Source organism: Petaurus breviceps, unplaced genomic scaffold (genome assembly GCF_028583685.1).
Source record: "Petaurus breviceps papuanus isolate PSGF00001 unplaced genomic scaffold, PetGlider_PUasm1.0 215, whole genome shotgun sequence".
Taxonomy (NCBI): domain Eukaryota; kingdom Metazoa; phylum Chordata; class Mammalia; order Diprotodontia; family Petauridae; genus Petaurus; species Petaurus breviceps.
The window spans coordinates 392,735-408,811 of NW_027185865.1; the positions used below are offsets into that span (position 1 = coordinate 392,735).

The following is a 16,077-nucleotide window of genomic DNA, read 5'->3' on the forward strand; positions in this document are numbered from 1 at the left end:
TGAATGTAGTCACATGGAGCCTGTGGTGGGAGGAGTTTGCTGAAGGGAAGCAGAGCCCAAGGAAACTTGTCAGAGCTGGCCAGAGGATGGGGGAGAGAGGAGCTCAGGCAAGAAGATAGAGAGGTTTGTGAGTAAATATTGATCCTGTATTAGTTTGTGGGAAGGCGGAAGGTGCTGTGGCTCTCAGTGTTATTACGGCTTCTGAATATCTTTGGTACTATGATGGAATTGGCTTGCTGGTTTTGGGATTTGGTTTTCTGGTGTCAGAATAAATGCTTCAGTCCTATCCTCTATCTGGAGAGTTTGGTATATTTTGTGATCAAACGTCATGCAATACTTATAATCACGGTCTTTATTGTGACCATAGGAATTGTCAATACTGTATTGTCACCACAGCATGGGCCACTGATTCAGGGTGAGGGAAATAATTAAATTAATTAATTAATTAATTAATAAAAAATTACTTTGGAGAACAGGAATCTCAGACTGAGGAAAGAAATTTGTCCTAATAGAAAGAAGAGAATTTGCAACTGATAGCCTAGTGAGCTTGATAATGTTTTCTGTCAAAATAAAAGACTGGTTCCTGAATTCCTAGAAACAGAATCAGCAACCCCAGAAAGCAAATGTGGTTTCATCAAGAACAGGGCATGTTGGATTAATCTTATTTCCTTCTTGGCCAGACTGGCAGAGGTGCTGGCCTAGGTTTTAGCAAATGTTGATAGTCTTTCATGCTATTCTGGACGAAGTGGAGAGATTCAGACTGGATCATTGATTCTCAAAGTGTGTGTACTTTCTCCCCCTCCCCCCTTAGACTGTGAGCTCCTCAATAGTAAGAACCAATTTTTACTTTTCTTGGTCTACCCAGTACTTAGTACACTGTGGTGCTTAATGTTTACTGATTGATTTAACTCTTTCAGAATGTCTGCAATGTCAAAACAATTTTCATTAAAAAAAATACTAAGATGTTCCAATTCCTACTATGGTACATATTGAATATAAGCAAAAGGTGTTTGGGGAGAGCTATTCAGTCATTTTTTATTTTATTTTAAGGGGCCATAAGATTAAAAAAAATTGAGTTAGACCATACAACAATAAGATAGATTGGTAACTAGCTTAAATGACTAGATTCAAAAACTCATCTTTTGTTTAATCAATTAGTTGTGCCTGACTCTCTGTGACCTATTTGGGGTTTTCTTGGCAAAGATACTGGAGTAGTTTGCCATTTCCTTCTCCAGCTCATTTTACAGATGAGGAAACTGAGGCAGATAGGGTTAGTGATTTGCCCAGGGTCACACAGCTAGTAACTTAAACTCAGGTCCTCCTGATTCTGGGACTGGCACTCTATCCACTTCACCACCCAGTCGCCCCAAATACTTAGCATTGCTGATTAATGTCAGGTTCAAAGGAGATCAGCAGTGGAGTGTGCCTCATAGGCATCTTCATCAAATTTCACAGACGACACAGAAATGAGGTTAGGGTTTTGGGGAAGAAATAGTTTACACACTGGACAGAGTCAAGACTCAGAAAGACCTTGAGAGGATTGGACATAGGACAAACGTTGATAAGATGACATCCAATAGGGAGAAATGTCAAGTCTCATGCTTCCATAAAATACACACACAGCTTGCTTTCCAAGTGCAAGATGGGAAAGGCAGAACTAGACTGCAACCTGTTTGCCCCAGTTCATCATCTGTAAAATGGGAACAATAGCTTTGGAAGAGGATCAAAGGAAAACTACGTGTGAACTGCTTTGAAAATGTATGGTGATACTACCATTCAGTATTGATGGTGGTGGTAGCCACAGGGCCCAGAGAGCTCAGCTTTCCCTTCTCTCTGTCCTGTATTTGGCTTCTGCCATTCCTGGGGGTGTAACACTCTTACACACCCTGTTTCTTTTCCTTATTGGCCTTCAGATATTTTCTTCTTATGTAATATGTTCAATGACTCTCTGATCATTATAATCAGCAAAGACATCAATGGAAACAAAAGATGAAGAGGGATTTCCTGTTGAGGAGGAGGCCCTCCACATGCTTCCATTTTCAAACCAAGCCCTAGAACTCTCATCTCTCTGAAGAGCATGCGTTAGCTAGCCCACATGTGCACAGTGACCATTACCCAGATTCTGAATTGGAGTCACATAGACAGCCTACTATCTTTCCATTAGTGGAGAATCCATATGACTCATTACCTTCCCCCACCCATAGGAACCTCCTTTATAACAAAGTAAATCAACACATTGGCCGTATCTGAAAGTGTAACCATGGCCCACCGCCGTACTAACCAAGTGGAGAAGGCGTGCCTCATCATCAGTCCTTTAAGCTACCAGGAATCCTGGAACGTTTTAGGGCTGTTTCCCTTTACATCACTGCCGTCATTGTCAGAGATTCTTTCATACTACTTTCCCTAATCACAAAGTTCTCATGGGACAAAAGTATTCAATGACATTAACACATCACTTAGTCCAACCAATGATATCTCTATGTGTACACTTTTGGGGCACCACAAAGGTGCTTTTATGGATATTTCATAATTGTTCATACAATAGGCTACATTTATTCTGGCCCCAATTAGTTATCTATTTGTGTGTTTGTCCCAGATAAATCTAGCTATATGGTAAACAAATCAACACTTTTTTTTTTTTTTTGCCTTTTGGAGGGCAATTGGGGTTAAGTAACTTGCCCAAGGTTACACTGTTAGGAACCGAACTCGGGTCCTCCTGACTCCGGGGCTGGCACTTTACTCACTGCACCACCTAGCCAACCTGAAATCAACACTTTTTTGAAAAAAGATGTGTGTGATCAATAGCTGTATGGCTCCACTCTCCAGACCAAAACACCTCTCCCAGGATACAACCACTCTCTGCCTTGTCTCCTCCTTTTAGAATGTAAGCAGTTTGAAGCTAGTTTTCTAACTCTAACCCTGATTGCTTTTTGTATTGATATCCATAGTACTTAGCACATATTAACAATTTAATAAATGTTTTTATTCATCCATTTGTTGGGAAATGACAATTTTTTCCCTAAAGCCTAAATAAGATAATTACATATACAAACACCCTAGAATGGTATAAGTATTTAAACTGATGTGATATAGCTGGAGGGGTTTTGAAAACTCATGATGCTTTGATAGGGTAGGAAAAAAGTCTTTCTGAACCCATGTGATTGCAAAAATCCTTTTTGTCCTTAAAAGCAAATTATATCTTTTGAATAAAGGTTTAACTTTTGGTTAAAGAGGCCTATGTTCTTCATAATAAAATTTCTCTAGTATAAATTCTATGATGTCAAGTAAGCTCTGTATCCATAGGGAATACTGTCCCACATTCATTTATTCCTAAGTTTTTTCTCTCATAAATTCTCCAGGGCTGAGTAAACTGTTCTCTCAGGAAGACCTTCCCATATTAATTACATTAATACAATTTCTCTTCAGGATAAATTCTGATTTTGGGTCAGATACATACTGAGGCAGGTCTTACCAAATCATTTAATGTAGAAGCCTTTTCTGGTGTGGATACTCTGCTGTCAAGAAAGCTCTATACTTTGGAAATCTTTTCACATTCATGCTACTGAAATGGTTTCTCTCCATCATGCTGAGGATAAAGCAACATGATTCAGTAGAAGAGTGTTGAATTGGGTCATGAGGCCTGAGTTCATATTCCTGTGTGACCCTAAAGAAGTCACTTCTCTCTCTGGGTCCCAGCTTGTTTAATTATAAAATGAGATTAGATTTGATGACCTCCAGGGGCCCCTTCAGTTCTAGAACTATAAGCTTACATTAGGTCATGTATACACCCAGGGAGGCCTTCTCACACTCATTAAAGATGATATTCCTATCAGGCATGAATACAATTGTTAGATAAATATTTGCTTTTCACATCATTGGTCTTTCCAATTAGTTATTCATAAATTTCCTCTCCAATGTGAATTCTCTGATGCTGGGTAAGCTGTGTACTCAGGCGGAATGTCTTCCCACACTGATTACATTTATAAGGTTTCTCTCCAGTATGAATTCTCTGATGTTGGGTAAGCTGTGTGCTTAGGCGGAAAGCCTTCCCACACTGATTACATTTATAAGGTTTCTCTCCAGTATGAATTCTCTGATGGAGTGTAAGCTCTGTTTTCACACAGAAGGCCTTCCCACACTGATTACACTTGTAAGGTTTGTCACCTGTATGAATTCTCTGATGTCGGCTACACTCTTTACTCAGGCGGAAGGTCTTCCCACACTGGTTACATTCATATGGTTTTTCTCCAGTATGAAGTCTCTGATGTCTAGTAAGTTCTGTTTTCACATGGAAGGCTTTCTGACATTCATTACATTCATATGGTTTTTCCCCAGTATGAATTCTCTGATGTCTGGTTAGATCTGTCCTTACAAAGAAAGCCTTTCCACATTCATTACATTTATGAGGCTTTTCTCCACTATGAATTCTCTGATGTTCCATAAGTTGTCTTCTGAGGCCAAAGGCCTTCCCACACTCACTACATTTATGAGGTTTCTCTCCAGTATGAATTCTCTGATGTTGTATGAGAGGTTCTCTCCGGCAGAAGGCCTTCCCACAATCACTACATTCATAAGGTTTCTCTCCAGTATGAATTCTCTGATGGCGGGTACGGTCTTTGCTCAGGCGGAAGGCCTTCCCACATTGATTACATTCATAAGGTTTTTCTCCAGTGTGAACCCTCTGATGTCGAGTAAGCTCTGCCCTCACACGGAATGCCTTTCCACATTCATTACATGCATAAGGCTTTTCTCCAGTATGAATTCTCTGGTGCCTGATAAGATCTGTTCTCACAGAGAAAGCCTTTCCACATTCATTACATTTATGAGGCTTCTCTCCAGTATGAATTCGTTGATGCTGAATAAGTGGATCTCTCAGGCGGAAGGCCTTTCCACATTCTTTACATTCATAAGGTTTTTCTCCAGTATGAATTCTCTGATGGAGAGTAAGATGTCCTCTTTGGCTGAAGGCCTTCCCACAATCATTACACTTATGAGGCTTCTCTCCAGTATGAATTCTCTGATGTTGAAGAAGGGGCTCCTTCAGGCGGAAGGCTTTCCCACAGTCATTGCATTCATAAGGTTTTTCTTCAGTGAGAATTCTCTGTTCAATAAGTTTTATAGTTTGGGGGGAAATCTCTCCAAACTTATTACATTTAGAGGTTTTCTCTCCAATATCAATTGACTGAAAGGAATCAGTAAATGGACTGAGACTGATGGCTCTTCCATCTTCATTATAATCATTAGGTTTCTCTCCAGGATAGAGTCTATGATATTCAATAAAATCTAACTTAGAGTCAAAGGATTTCCCACATTCTTTATACTGAGAAAATGTTTCCTTTGAGCAGATTCTATTACATTTTCTTGAGTCTGAAGACAGAATGAAGCTCTTTCTGTGGACATTACATCCATAAAGATTCTTTTCTATAGATACTTCTTGTGGACAAAGTTCTGGTTCTAGACTGAAGCTTTGGCTGTACTTGTTACATCCACTAATTATCATATGTTTGAAAGTTTTTTTTTGTTCCTGGGAATTTTTCTCCTCAATGCTCTTTTGTTCCCCTAACCTTACATCCAATTCCCAGGGTTCTTTCATGTTGAAGACACAAAGACCAGAACGTGGGAGCCTACGTGGGGATGAATGCTCCACAGAAATGTTCTGCTCTGGAGTTGTCTCCTGGCATTCAGGTCCAGTGTCCTCATCTGAAAGAAATAAAAGAGAAGCAGACCCTTTATTCACCTGCTAAACAATTAGTGTTTTTTGTGTGTTTTCCAGAAGTAAATACGGTCAAACCTTAAACAACCGAATGATAAAACCTTATTTTCAGTCTTTTGGTTAATAAAAGAAAAAGAAAACTTTTACAGTGAGATTCACAACCACCCTGTGAAGGTGGCAGGACAGCCATTACATTTTACATGAGACCACTGAGACTCAGCATCACTGAATGATGGGCCTAAGGCCATGCAGTGAATTAGCAGGGCACAACCAGAGTGTGAATCCGCTCCCTTCCCTTCTCACACCCTTCTTGTCGCACCCGTGCTCTGCTTTGGCAGGGACAGCTAATGGTAACTGAAATAAAATCTAATTAGAAGCTGGAAGCTCTCCGGGAGAATTAACTGGGAACCTGACTGGACTGCAATCTCCTTACAAACAAGAATCTGATTCTAAATCTTTTTTATACTTAGAACAGAAAAGGAGGAATAATGAGCTGATTAACACTATTTCTTTTCCACATATAGTATGTACAGCAGAAAGGGAATTCAGGAAAGGACACATCAAACCAGAACTACAGGCTATTTTAAGAGCCATGGATTAAAGTGTCGTTTGGTTCTGTTGCAAAGATAAAGCCTTATTATAGCATGGCATAGCATGTAGGGCTCAGACTGGGGGACCTCCATCTGTCCCAAAGCACCTTCCCTTTTGCTGGGAGACCACTCCCTTCAGGCCAAGGTGAGAATAGCGAGGCCCTCCTCTGCCTTTCCCCTCCCGCTACTGTGTCCCCTGAAGGAGGGAGGTAAGGGGCTGGCAGGGTGACCCCCATCTGCGCCAACACAAGGCAATGTCTACCTCCTGCTGCCAGTCTGGTCTCCTAACCTCAATGTGGAAAACATCTGATGCAAAGAGGAGTAACCTTCCCTCTGGCCTCAGACTCTCCCTCTTCTGCTGTGTCTGTCCCTTGAGGAAAAAGAAGAGGAAGAAAAGAGTTGGGGTGGAGGGGAAAGACTGGCTTCTGTTACCGTCTCCTCCCTAAGCTCCAGTGCTCAGAAGGAACAAATAGCAGTGAAAGGATGCTTCCCATCTGTGGGCCTGCCATCTTATGCTGCACTCATCTATAGCCTGATCCCCACTTTCCTCTGAGAATACAGCTGCCTTCCACTCTCATACCTGGTCACACCCTCCACATCCCAGAAATTCTGAAGCCCTGTAGGTCATCATAAAAACCCTACTCCCCAGTCCCCAGCATCTGATTCCTTATTCCCAATGCCTTCAACTCTCCCACCCCGAAGTTCCAACCAAACATCACCTGCCACCTTCACTGTCTTCCAGAATGCCTTTTCTATAGCAATAAATATCCTTTCATCCTAAACCTCTTTCTCTCTCACTCCTTCGAATTCTTAGCTATCACTGAAACTCAGCTCCTTCCCAGATGACCCAGCCTCCCTGGCCACCCCTTCCAGTACTGGCTGCACCTTCACTCATTCTCCCCAGTGGACAGGACAATGTGAGTCCCAAGTGATTCTTGTCCCCAGGGAAATCAGGAACTGCCTCGGGCTTCTTCGTTCCAAGGCTGCTCCGTACTCTTTAGACATAAGAAAGAGCTGAGGGCCACAGTCCAGTTGCCAGCTCACTGCTTGCTTGATGAGCAGCAGCTGATGTGATTGGCTCGGCCCCCCTCCATTGGTTCATATCCCCATGCATGAATTGTAGTCCCTTTAAAGATATATAAGGAGCCGGCTTTTTCTTCCCCCGCTCCCTGCCATCTTAGAATAAACTGCAAGTCATTTTTCTCCCTCATCTCTGGTCTCTTCAGTCCCTCTTGAGAACACAGCCTAAGGCTGCCCTCAGGTTAGGAAAATTAGCGGCTGCTTACACCCCAGGCCAACAGTCAAGGCAGGGGTGCTGGAATCCTTTCAGGTCCTCCCCTCTCTTCCTCATTCAGCTGCCTTTCTTCCTTTGAGCTTCTGGCATTCCACCTGTCACTCAATCAAAACCCAAGTGGCTTATTATGCTCAGATCCCCAGGTCTCTTCCCTTCCTTCTTCAATGAGGAAGCGATACGGCACAAGGCTCACCATTCTTCTTTCTTCCCACCGGGGTACTCCAACATACATATTGGCCCTCTATCAGGAACTCTAACCACCACTCCCTTTCTCACCCTGTTCACTTCCTACCACCTACTCCTCCACCCTGCCTCAAAGATGGATTGTGCCGTTAACCACAGATGCACCTACCGCCTCCCCCTCAACAATCCCCAGATCCCCTGATCTGACCCTCGCCCTCTTCCTCGGCCCCCCTCGCATAACGCTGCTCCTTCATCCTCACTGTGACTCTCAGGCCCTCTTTCCTCTTTTCCCCATCTTTACCCCTCTACACTGTCCTCTTACATCCCTGGTCCCCTGATCATTTCATTGATTAGGCTCTGCCCAGTCTCAGCCTTGGATCCCTTCCACATCCCCCACCTTTGCTCCTATATACTTGCTGTTGAATGAAAGTGGAGAAAATCTCTCAACCATTCTGATTTGGTCCACTACAAAATTATGCTATACAACCTCACCTGGGCCCTCCCTGCTGCCAGGTAATTCTCCATATCTCCCTTAGCAGCTCTCTCTCCCATTGTCCATGGAGGCTCTTCCAAACCTCACCCCCCTCTGACTTTCCAAGACTTTTCCTCCCCCCACCCTCAGCGGCCTTCTGCCCCTCTCTCCTCCTTCTCCTGGCTCACATGTTGAGGCAGCCTCCCTCCTGACCAAGGCCAGCTCCTCTCCCTCCACAAGTGATCCCACTCCGTCCCATCTGCTCTGGCACACTGCCCCTCTGCCATCCCCACCTTCTCATTTTCCACCTCTCCCTGATTACTGGTTCCTTCCCTTCTGTCTGTAAACATGTCCTTGTCTCCTCCATCCTCAGAAAGACTTTTATTGGATCCACCTCACCATCGTCCTAGGTCTCTCCTCTATCTCTGAACTCCTCACAAAGAGCATCAGCAGGAGATGCCCCCATTTCCTCTCCTCTCACTCTCTTCTTAACCCCTTATACTCTGGCTTCTCCAAAGTCACCACTGATTTCTTAGTGTCCAAACCCAATGACTCACTCCACATTCTCCTCAGCCTCTCCTGGGACCCTGCTGACCACTCTTTTCTCCTTCACACTCTCCTCCTACCTCGCTGACCATCCCTTCTCAGTGGCCTGTGCCAGATCCTCCTTCAGACCACACTCTGTAACCACAGGTGTCCCCCAGGGCTCTGTCCTAGGCCCCCTCCTCTTCTCTCTCTCTATATCATCTCCTCCGTTGTCATGAGTTTTTTACATCTCTATGTTGACAATTTTCAAGTCTGTTTCCTGCCCCATTCTCTCTATTGGCCTCTAATCTTGGATTTCCAACTGTCTTTCAGACATCTTGAACTCAAAAGGTTCAAAACAGGAACTGGTTTATTGCCTTTCCCCCTCAAGGTTCCCCCAGGCCTGCTTTCCCTCCTCCCAGGCCCTCAGGCTCCCCACCTACCAGTCATCCGTGGCTCCTCTCTCTCTCTCCCCGCCCTGTTCAATATGGTGCCAAGGCCTGCTGATGTCACCTTTGCACTACTCTCTCCTCATCACCTCACAGCTGGACTGCTGCAGTAGATGCTGGGGGTCTGCCTGCTTCAAGACTCTCCCTACTCCAGTTCATCCTCCATTCAGCCACCAGTGACTTTCCTAAAGCATGGGTCTGACAATGTCACCCCAACTCAGTAAACTACAGTGGCTCCCTATATCCTCCAGAAGCAAAACCAAAACGCTCTGTTTGGCCTTCCAAGTCACCCCTAACCTCGGCCCCTGGGCTCTTTTCAGTCTTTTCATACTTTTGACCCAAACACCCAAGCCTCCTGGCTGTTCCACGAATAAGACCCTCTACCTCTAGGCCCTGGGCATTTCCTCTGGGCGCTCCCATGCCTGGAATGCTCTCCCTCCTTCTCTCCAGCTCTCAATCAAAGATGCTGAGAGTAGCACCTTCTCCTGTGAGACTGAAGGTACCTCTGGGCATAGAGATGGCAGCTGGCACACTTGGGCCTGGGCAGCTCCAACACTGTAAAGGAGCTTTCCCTTACTGACCAGTAGAGACGCTCTTCTCAAGGACTCACCCGTCTGGTGGTCACTCACTCACCTGGACAGACACTTCCTGGGACTCTCCTTTCTGGCCTCCAAGGGGCTTCTCCTTGTTCAAACTGGTAAATCACATCTGGTTTGGAGATGACAAGTCCTGCTCAAAGGACGAGAAAGAGGGAAGAAGAAGGGATTGACTCTCTCTCATAAGTGAGGCAGGCCAGAAGAGCAAACAGTGAGCTGGTGCTGTGGGGGAATCAGGCTTGTCATGAACCTGGGCAAAAGGTTGCTAAACAGAGCAGACCGTAGTGCTTCCCACTGTTTCCAGAGTGCCTCAAAGGCTGCTCTGCCCCCCTCCATCCCTTTGCCCGGCACGGTCTCTTCTCCCATGTTCCTGGCAGAGTCTGGAGGTGCTCTAAGGCTCAGCCTGTACGTCACCTGCCAGATCAGTGTTTGCTGACCGACTGAATGAATCTCCTGGCCACAAGAGAACGAGGAACCATGCGAAGGAAGGGGACTGGGGTGCTGAGCCTGAGGCCCGGGGAGCCGTCCTCACCCAAGTAAAGAAGGTTCCTGTAGTTCTCTAGCATTACATCTCGGTACAGCTCCTTCTGAGAAGGGTCCAAGTAACACCACTCCTCGTGAGTGAAGACCACTGACACGTCCTGGAAGGTCACTGGCCCCTAAAATACCAAATGAATTCGTTTGTGATGATCCAACGGCCCTGGGGGCAGAAGAGGAGAGGAAGGGTAGGGGAGTAGTTCTCAGTATTCTGGCTTCACTGTGATTCAGGCAAACAGGTGTCAGAATCACAAAAGGCTGAATCAGGTCATCAAACAGCAGCCACTGTGGAAGGGGGGCGGGATCTGCAGCCAGAGGATTGTGTTCAAATCCTGCCTGGTGACCTTCTCATCTGCAGCATGAGGTGTCAGACACCATGGCTTCTAAGGCCTTGCCAGAGCTCTTGTGAAGGTCCTAGGATCCATACCTGCTTTGGGAAAAGCTTCTCTCCCACTTATGCTGTGACACAGCTACTGTCGGCATGTGGCAGCTCCATTGCATAGAGGGGAAAACTGAGTTTAGCAAAGGCTGGCCAGCCAGTTTGTGGCCACCCCGTAGATCCTCTTCCCTTTGCTCCATGCTTCCTCTCACTGCCGAACTCTCCCTAGGGGCTCCACCGTATCAGGAATAGGACTCTGACACGCCCAGGTTGGATCTTAGCTTTCATCAGATTACATCTTGTCTTTAGATATGTAACATTAACTTCTGGTGTCACACTCAAAAAAGGAATCTGTGGTGGATGGGGGAAGGGAGGGCTGACAGTGTCACAGAGCCACAGACCCATGGCCACCCTCTAGACTTCAGCCCATGGCAATGCAGGGTGCTTATGGTCCACACCTGAAGGAATGCACGTGGCTGGGCAGCTGCCTGTGGATCTCCTCCATGTGTATTTGTCTCAGACCATCAATGCGAAAGGACCATTTGTTTGGCTCAAAACTGAATGGAAGGGGAACAGAACATTGGTTTCACTGGCCCTGAGCTTTTCTTAAAATTACATGCAGGCCCATCTTACCATTGCTGATGTTCTTCTGGGGATTGTGAACAGTGAGTCTCCCCCAAAGGAGCTGAAGTTGTGTCATGGGTGTGAGCAGCCCAATACAAGTGTGGATTTACATGGGGAAGCCAGCTCCACCAAGCAATGTCTGTTGGAACCAAAAGATGAAAAGGGCACACACTGAGAGACAAGGAGATGTGACAGATGTCCATGTCCTCCACAGACTGAGGAGAAGCATTCACCACAGATACCACAGACCCATCTCATTGCTCATTATGAGGTGACAGGCCAAGGACTCGGGGGGCAGGCTGCACCCTCACCTTCCCTTGGGCCATGCTTGTGTCACCCCGGATCTAACAGAAGGGCCTGATGTGAGCAGACCCAGAGAATCCCTTGGAGACGCGTTTCTTCTCCAGAATGGCCAGGGCCCAGCTTCCCTTCTTAAAAAGTTCTCTTTTGGGGGCAGCTAGGTTGTGCAGTGAGTAGAGCACTGGCCCTGAAGTCAGGAGGACCTGAGTTCAAATCCGACCTCGGACACTTAACACTTACTAGCCATGTGACCTTGGGCAAGTCACTTAACCCCAACAGCCCTCCAAAAAAGCAAAAAAAAAGTTCTCTTTTCTCTGCCTGGCTTGAGAAGTCTACCACACACTCCTTGTCCACGAAGCTGTGCTTACCTCCATGTGCCAGGGGACCCACCCCTGTTGGCCAATATTCCCCATGTGACTGACCTGAGCCCAGGGCCCTGGAGCCCACCAGCTTGGGGGCTGCCTCACAATCTATCCTAGTCCCCTGGAGCTGGTGGGTCACAGAAACTCCAGGGTCTTTTCCAGACAGGGTGTCCCAAAAGGAGACCCTGCTTCAGGAAGTAGACTTTCTGGACTCGAGAGTGAGACTTTACCTGATAAGATTTGGTGCCACTCTCTAGACTACTGAGACCTCATCTATTTATTCTTCTAGGTGTTCAAAGCCCTCCTGATATTTGGCTCCCATACGTTATCACCAGTAGGACCGGTGGGGGAATGCCCTTCCCCTTCGCTGGAGACTGGTCCACATTCCAAGTCATTATGAGTAAAGTGCTCTTGGGGATTCAAATTCTGGCTCTGCTCTTTCTTACCAATGTTAGCAGTGTGGTCAGGGCCTCAGTTTTCTGGGGCATACAATGGGTGATCTGGATTCTTGGGTTTTCCAACTCAAGTTCTCTGATGGGCCTGTGTGCATGTATGTCTGTGTGTGGGGTTGGTGGTGATAAGGAGGAGATATTGGAAAGCTGTCATGCTGATATCAGGAGACAGGGACTTCCCACTCACCTGGGGAGTCCTGGCTGTCACGAGCTCGGGGGCCATTCCTACTGCCAGAGCTTACTTGTCATGGAAGGGCGGAGGGTAAGTCAGGCAGAGCTGGGGAGGAAAAGCAGACTGACTGTAAGCAGGGCCAAACCTACCTTGCAGCTCCCTGACACCTGGATTGGGACAGCACCGTCCCTCCCCTCCAAGCCTCTTCTCCATTTAGCACCTAATCTGGACAAACCCTGGACTAGATGCCAGGACAAAAAGAAACAGTCCCTGCCCTTGAGAAGCCCATGTCTGCTAGAAAACACACTGACGGAATATCAGCACAGTGTGGCCTAAAGACCCCTGAAATTGGAGGTCATTTAACTTTCCCTGTGGCCTCTAATAGGTGTGAGTCAGGAAGGGAAGGCATTAATGCCTAAATCAAGCTGTTATTACTACCTACAAATACAATCAAGACAAAGTCACTGGGAAAGGAAAAGCCACTGACACATGGAAAAGTCATGGAAGGGTTCTCAGAACCAGCTTTTGCTGAGACTGGGGCATGAAATTCAGAAAGGCTCCAAAAGGCAGATCTGAAGAAAACCCATTTCAAGCACCAGCAGTGGCCTGGGTACATGCACGGAGGCCGTCGATGGGAACAAACAGCTGGTACCAAAGTTTGGGCAGAATGTGGGAAAACGACCTGACAGGGAACAGCGGCCAACGGGGGGCAGAAGGGGTCAGGCAAGGGGTGGACGCGGAAGGCTTTAAACACAAGCTAAGAAATCTGTATTTTGTGCAGGCCCCAAGTTAGGGTGATCGTGCTGGGAGCGGGGAAGAGATGGATATGGACAGGAGTTAATGACGGTAACAGCGAACGCTGGCATGACGCTTCCCGTGCGCCCCAGCGGCCATAAGCACTCTGATGACTGATTACCTCGTTTGATGCTCACAGCAGACGGGGGAGGTAGCTGCTATCATTCTCCCCATTTTACAGATGAGAACACTGACGCAAACAGAGTGAGGCCGCATTTGAACTCGGGTCTTCCTTCCTGACTCCCGGCCTGGCGATCTCTGCCAACTAGGCTAGGACTTGGTAGCTGGATGGGTCCAGGGGGTGGCCACACAAGCTCCCAAGAAGGAGGGTGGAAGGGAGGCGGCCAGGGAGGTGAGTAGATGCCATCAGGAGGGAAATGAAGGGAGGGATGGAGAAGAGGGCACAGAGGCAGCGCGGAGCAAAGCGCAGGAGACCAGAGGAAAACGAGGCAACGAAACCGACTACATGAGGCTCAAAGGGGGGGGAAGAAGAAGGTCAAGCCAGCTGGGGCGCGATGCGGGGCAGAGCCCGGGGGAGGCAGGGAGAAGGCGGAAAGGTCCAACTGGCCCGCCCCCCAACACTGGCCACGGCGAGCGCAGGTGTAAGACCGCTGACCGCGAGGTTACAGAGGCGGAAGCGGACGTTGTGTAATGGCTCCCCTCTTTCTCCTTCTCTTGGGAGGGGCATGCTATCGTTTCCATGACAACCGGCCGATAACGCTAGGAAACCGCTGCTCCGGAGCGCAAAGCCTCCTGGGAATCGTAGTCCAGAATCACGGGCGGCTTGTTCTCCCCTGCGCAGTCCCGCCCCTCTCTGGTGGTGAGCTCCCCAGGGCTCCTGCTGGGGGCGGGGCTCCCCCAGCTGGGCTCCAGGGATCACCTCCTCCCAGCTCCCTGCAACCTACGGCTGCCCTCTGCCCTCCGTGTGCAGAGATGCTCTAGGTGCCCAGAAGTGCCTTGGCTTTGCATATTGACACCTGCCCTCCTGCTGACCACCCCCACCTTTCCAGGACTCTTGACCTAGGGGATTGCCTTCTAAGCCGGGCTTCCGAGACCTGAAGGAGTCCTGCCCTGGGGGACGTCTTTGCTCCCCCCCTAAGCTTGTGTGGAGCATCAGCTGACCTCCTGCCAAGGTCCTTGGCACCCTGCTGAACTTCTCCCTCCCCCCTTCTCCTAGCAGGCCTGCCTAACGGGCTGGAAACCTTTCCTGAGGCTCGTAACATTTGTGCAGATACTCGTCTCACGGTCATTATAGGCACCTGCCTCCTTTTCCTTCTTCGTCAATATCGTTTGCCTTGCTTCTTGCCAGTCAGTCCGCCACTGAGAACTTCTGCCATGGATTGAAGGCCGACAAGTGCCCTCCCTTTTCCCTTTGAGTTACTCTCAATTTTGATTTTTCAGAGATTTTTGCGTTTTATATTTCAGATGGTTACAAAAAGACTTTTGGATCATGGAATGGCTTGGGATGATTGGAATCACCCCAGATTATCTAAATGCCTTCCTTTTTCTACAGCAGTTTGGGCCAAGGTCTTCGCGTATTTGCAGCGCCTGTTCGAGACAGATGTACCGATAGTTCAGTTTGTTGGACCTAATCAGTCCAATTGCTTAGTAGCGAACGGATAACAGGCCTCCATCTTCTCCTTTTCTTCTTGTTGTCAGAAGCTTTTCTTTCGAGGTTGCGGACCTCATCAAAATTGACATAGCAGCGTTGAACAGAATTTTAAACCCAGACCAGAGATAGGTGGGCCAGGTTTAATGAATTACTTTCAGGGTGGGGCGTGTCCCACATGTGGAGTAAAGGCACAGGTTCTATTCATAAATCACAGGTGGGGAAGGTGGATTACAAGGCAATCATCCCCAGGACTTGCCCGCCCACCACATTCCCGCAACAGAACCAGGGTTCTGTGGGGAAGTCCGGCTCCGCTTCACTTAGCGAACACAGGCAGGGATGTGGTGATGGCGAGAACGTCCTCGAGGGCTGCGGAGGAATCTCAATCGTCTGTCCCTGATTAAGATGAAGATCACAATCCGCTTCGCACTGCCACGAACGCAGGATGCGTTATTACGCTCCTATTCTGTGCCAGGCGAGCAGCTGGGGGCTGCCGTCCCGGACACGCACTAGCTGGGTGACCCTGGGCAAGTCACTTCACCCTGCCTGCATCTGTCAAATGAGACGGAGAAGGAAACAGGCGAGCCAGGCCCGTGGCTTTGCCAAGAAAACCCCAAGGGGGCCTCGCGGCGGGGCTCCAGCCCACACGCGCCCCGGCCCGCGTCCTCGGCCCCCGGGGCCGGCCAAGGCTTTTCTCCCGGCCACCGCCCTCCTCACGGCCCCCACCTGGTCCACCCGCGGAGCCGGCAGGGGGCGCTCTTCCTCCCGCGGCCTTTCCTTGGAGACAGTCAGGCCCCGCCCCTGCCCCACCCTCCAGAGGCCCTGAGCCGCGGTCCGAGGCGTTTTCCGGTCGCCCTCCCTGGGGTTCGCTCAGAATCGCGCTGGGGGAAAACGCCTCCGGCCTCCACCGGCAGGGGGCGGCGACGCGCGCCTCCGAGGTCTCGCGCTCCTGGGGGGGGGGGCATTTCCGCTTCCTCCCGCGGCTGCCGACGACGATTCCCGCCGACTTCCGGGCGTGTGGTCAC

At 48.3% G+C, this 16,077-nt stretch overlaps 1 protein-coding gene across 2 annotated transcripts; it reads right to left on the bottom strand.

Annotated features, from left to right (window-relative positions):
• Positions 1 to 2,961: 2,961 nt before the first annotated feature.
• Positions 2,962 to 15,804, bottom strand: LOC138165815 (zinc finger protein 30-like). Of its 2 annotated transcripts, XM_069094166.1 has the most exons (6): positions 13,565 to 15,802; positions 12,664 to 12,753; positions 11,372 to 11,501; positions 10,355 to 10,481; positions 9,860 to 9,955; positions 2,962 to 5,700 (listed from the first exon to the last, which is right to left on the bottom strand). In XM_069094166.1, exons 3-6 carry the CDS (start codon positions 11,372 to 11,374, stop codon positions 3,893 to 3,895), a joined length of 2,034 nt encoding a protein of 677 aa, XP_068950267.1. In that variant the 5' UTR covers positions 11,375 to 11,501; positions 12,664 to 12,753; positions 13,565 to 15,802; the 3' UTR covers positions 2,962 to 3,892. The 2 variants fall into 2 exon arrangements, with proteins under 2 accessions (XP_068950267.1, XP_068950266.1); XM_069094165.1 differs by lacking the exon at positions 11,372 to 11,501 and having other exon boundaries at positions 13,565 to 15,804.
• Between the last annotated feature and the right edge of the window lie 273 nt (positions 15,805 to 16,077).

Excerpts from the sequence above, each read along its gene's own strand:
- LOC138165815 (XM_069094165.1), bottom strand. The coding sequence starts at position 12,699 with ATGGCCCCCGAGCTCGTGACAGCCAGGACTCCCCAG. Across the intron at positions 10,482-12,663 it reads TGACAGCCAGGACTCCCCAG|GGGCCAGTGACCTTCCAGGA; the intron begins GTGAGTGGGAAG and ends TTGGTATTTTAG. Across the intron at positions 5,701-9,859 it reads CCCAGGAAGTGTCTGTCCAG|ATGAGGACACTGGACCTGAA; the intron begins GTGAGTGAGTGA and ends TATTTCTTTCAG.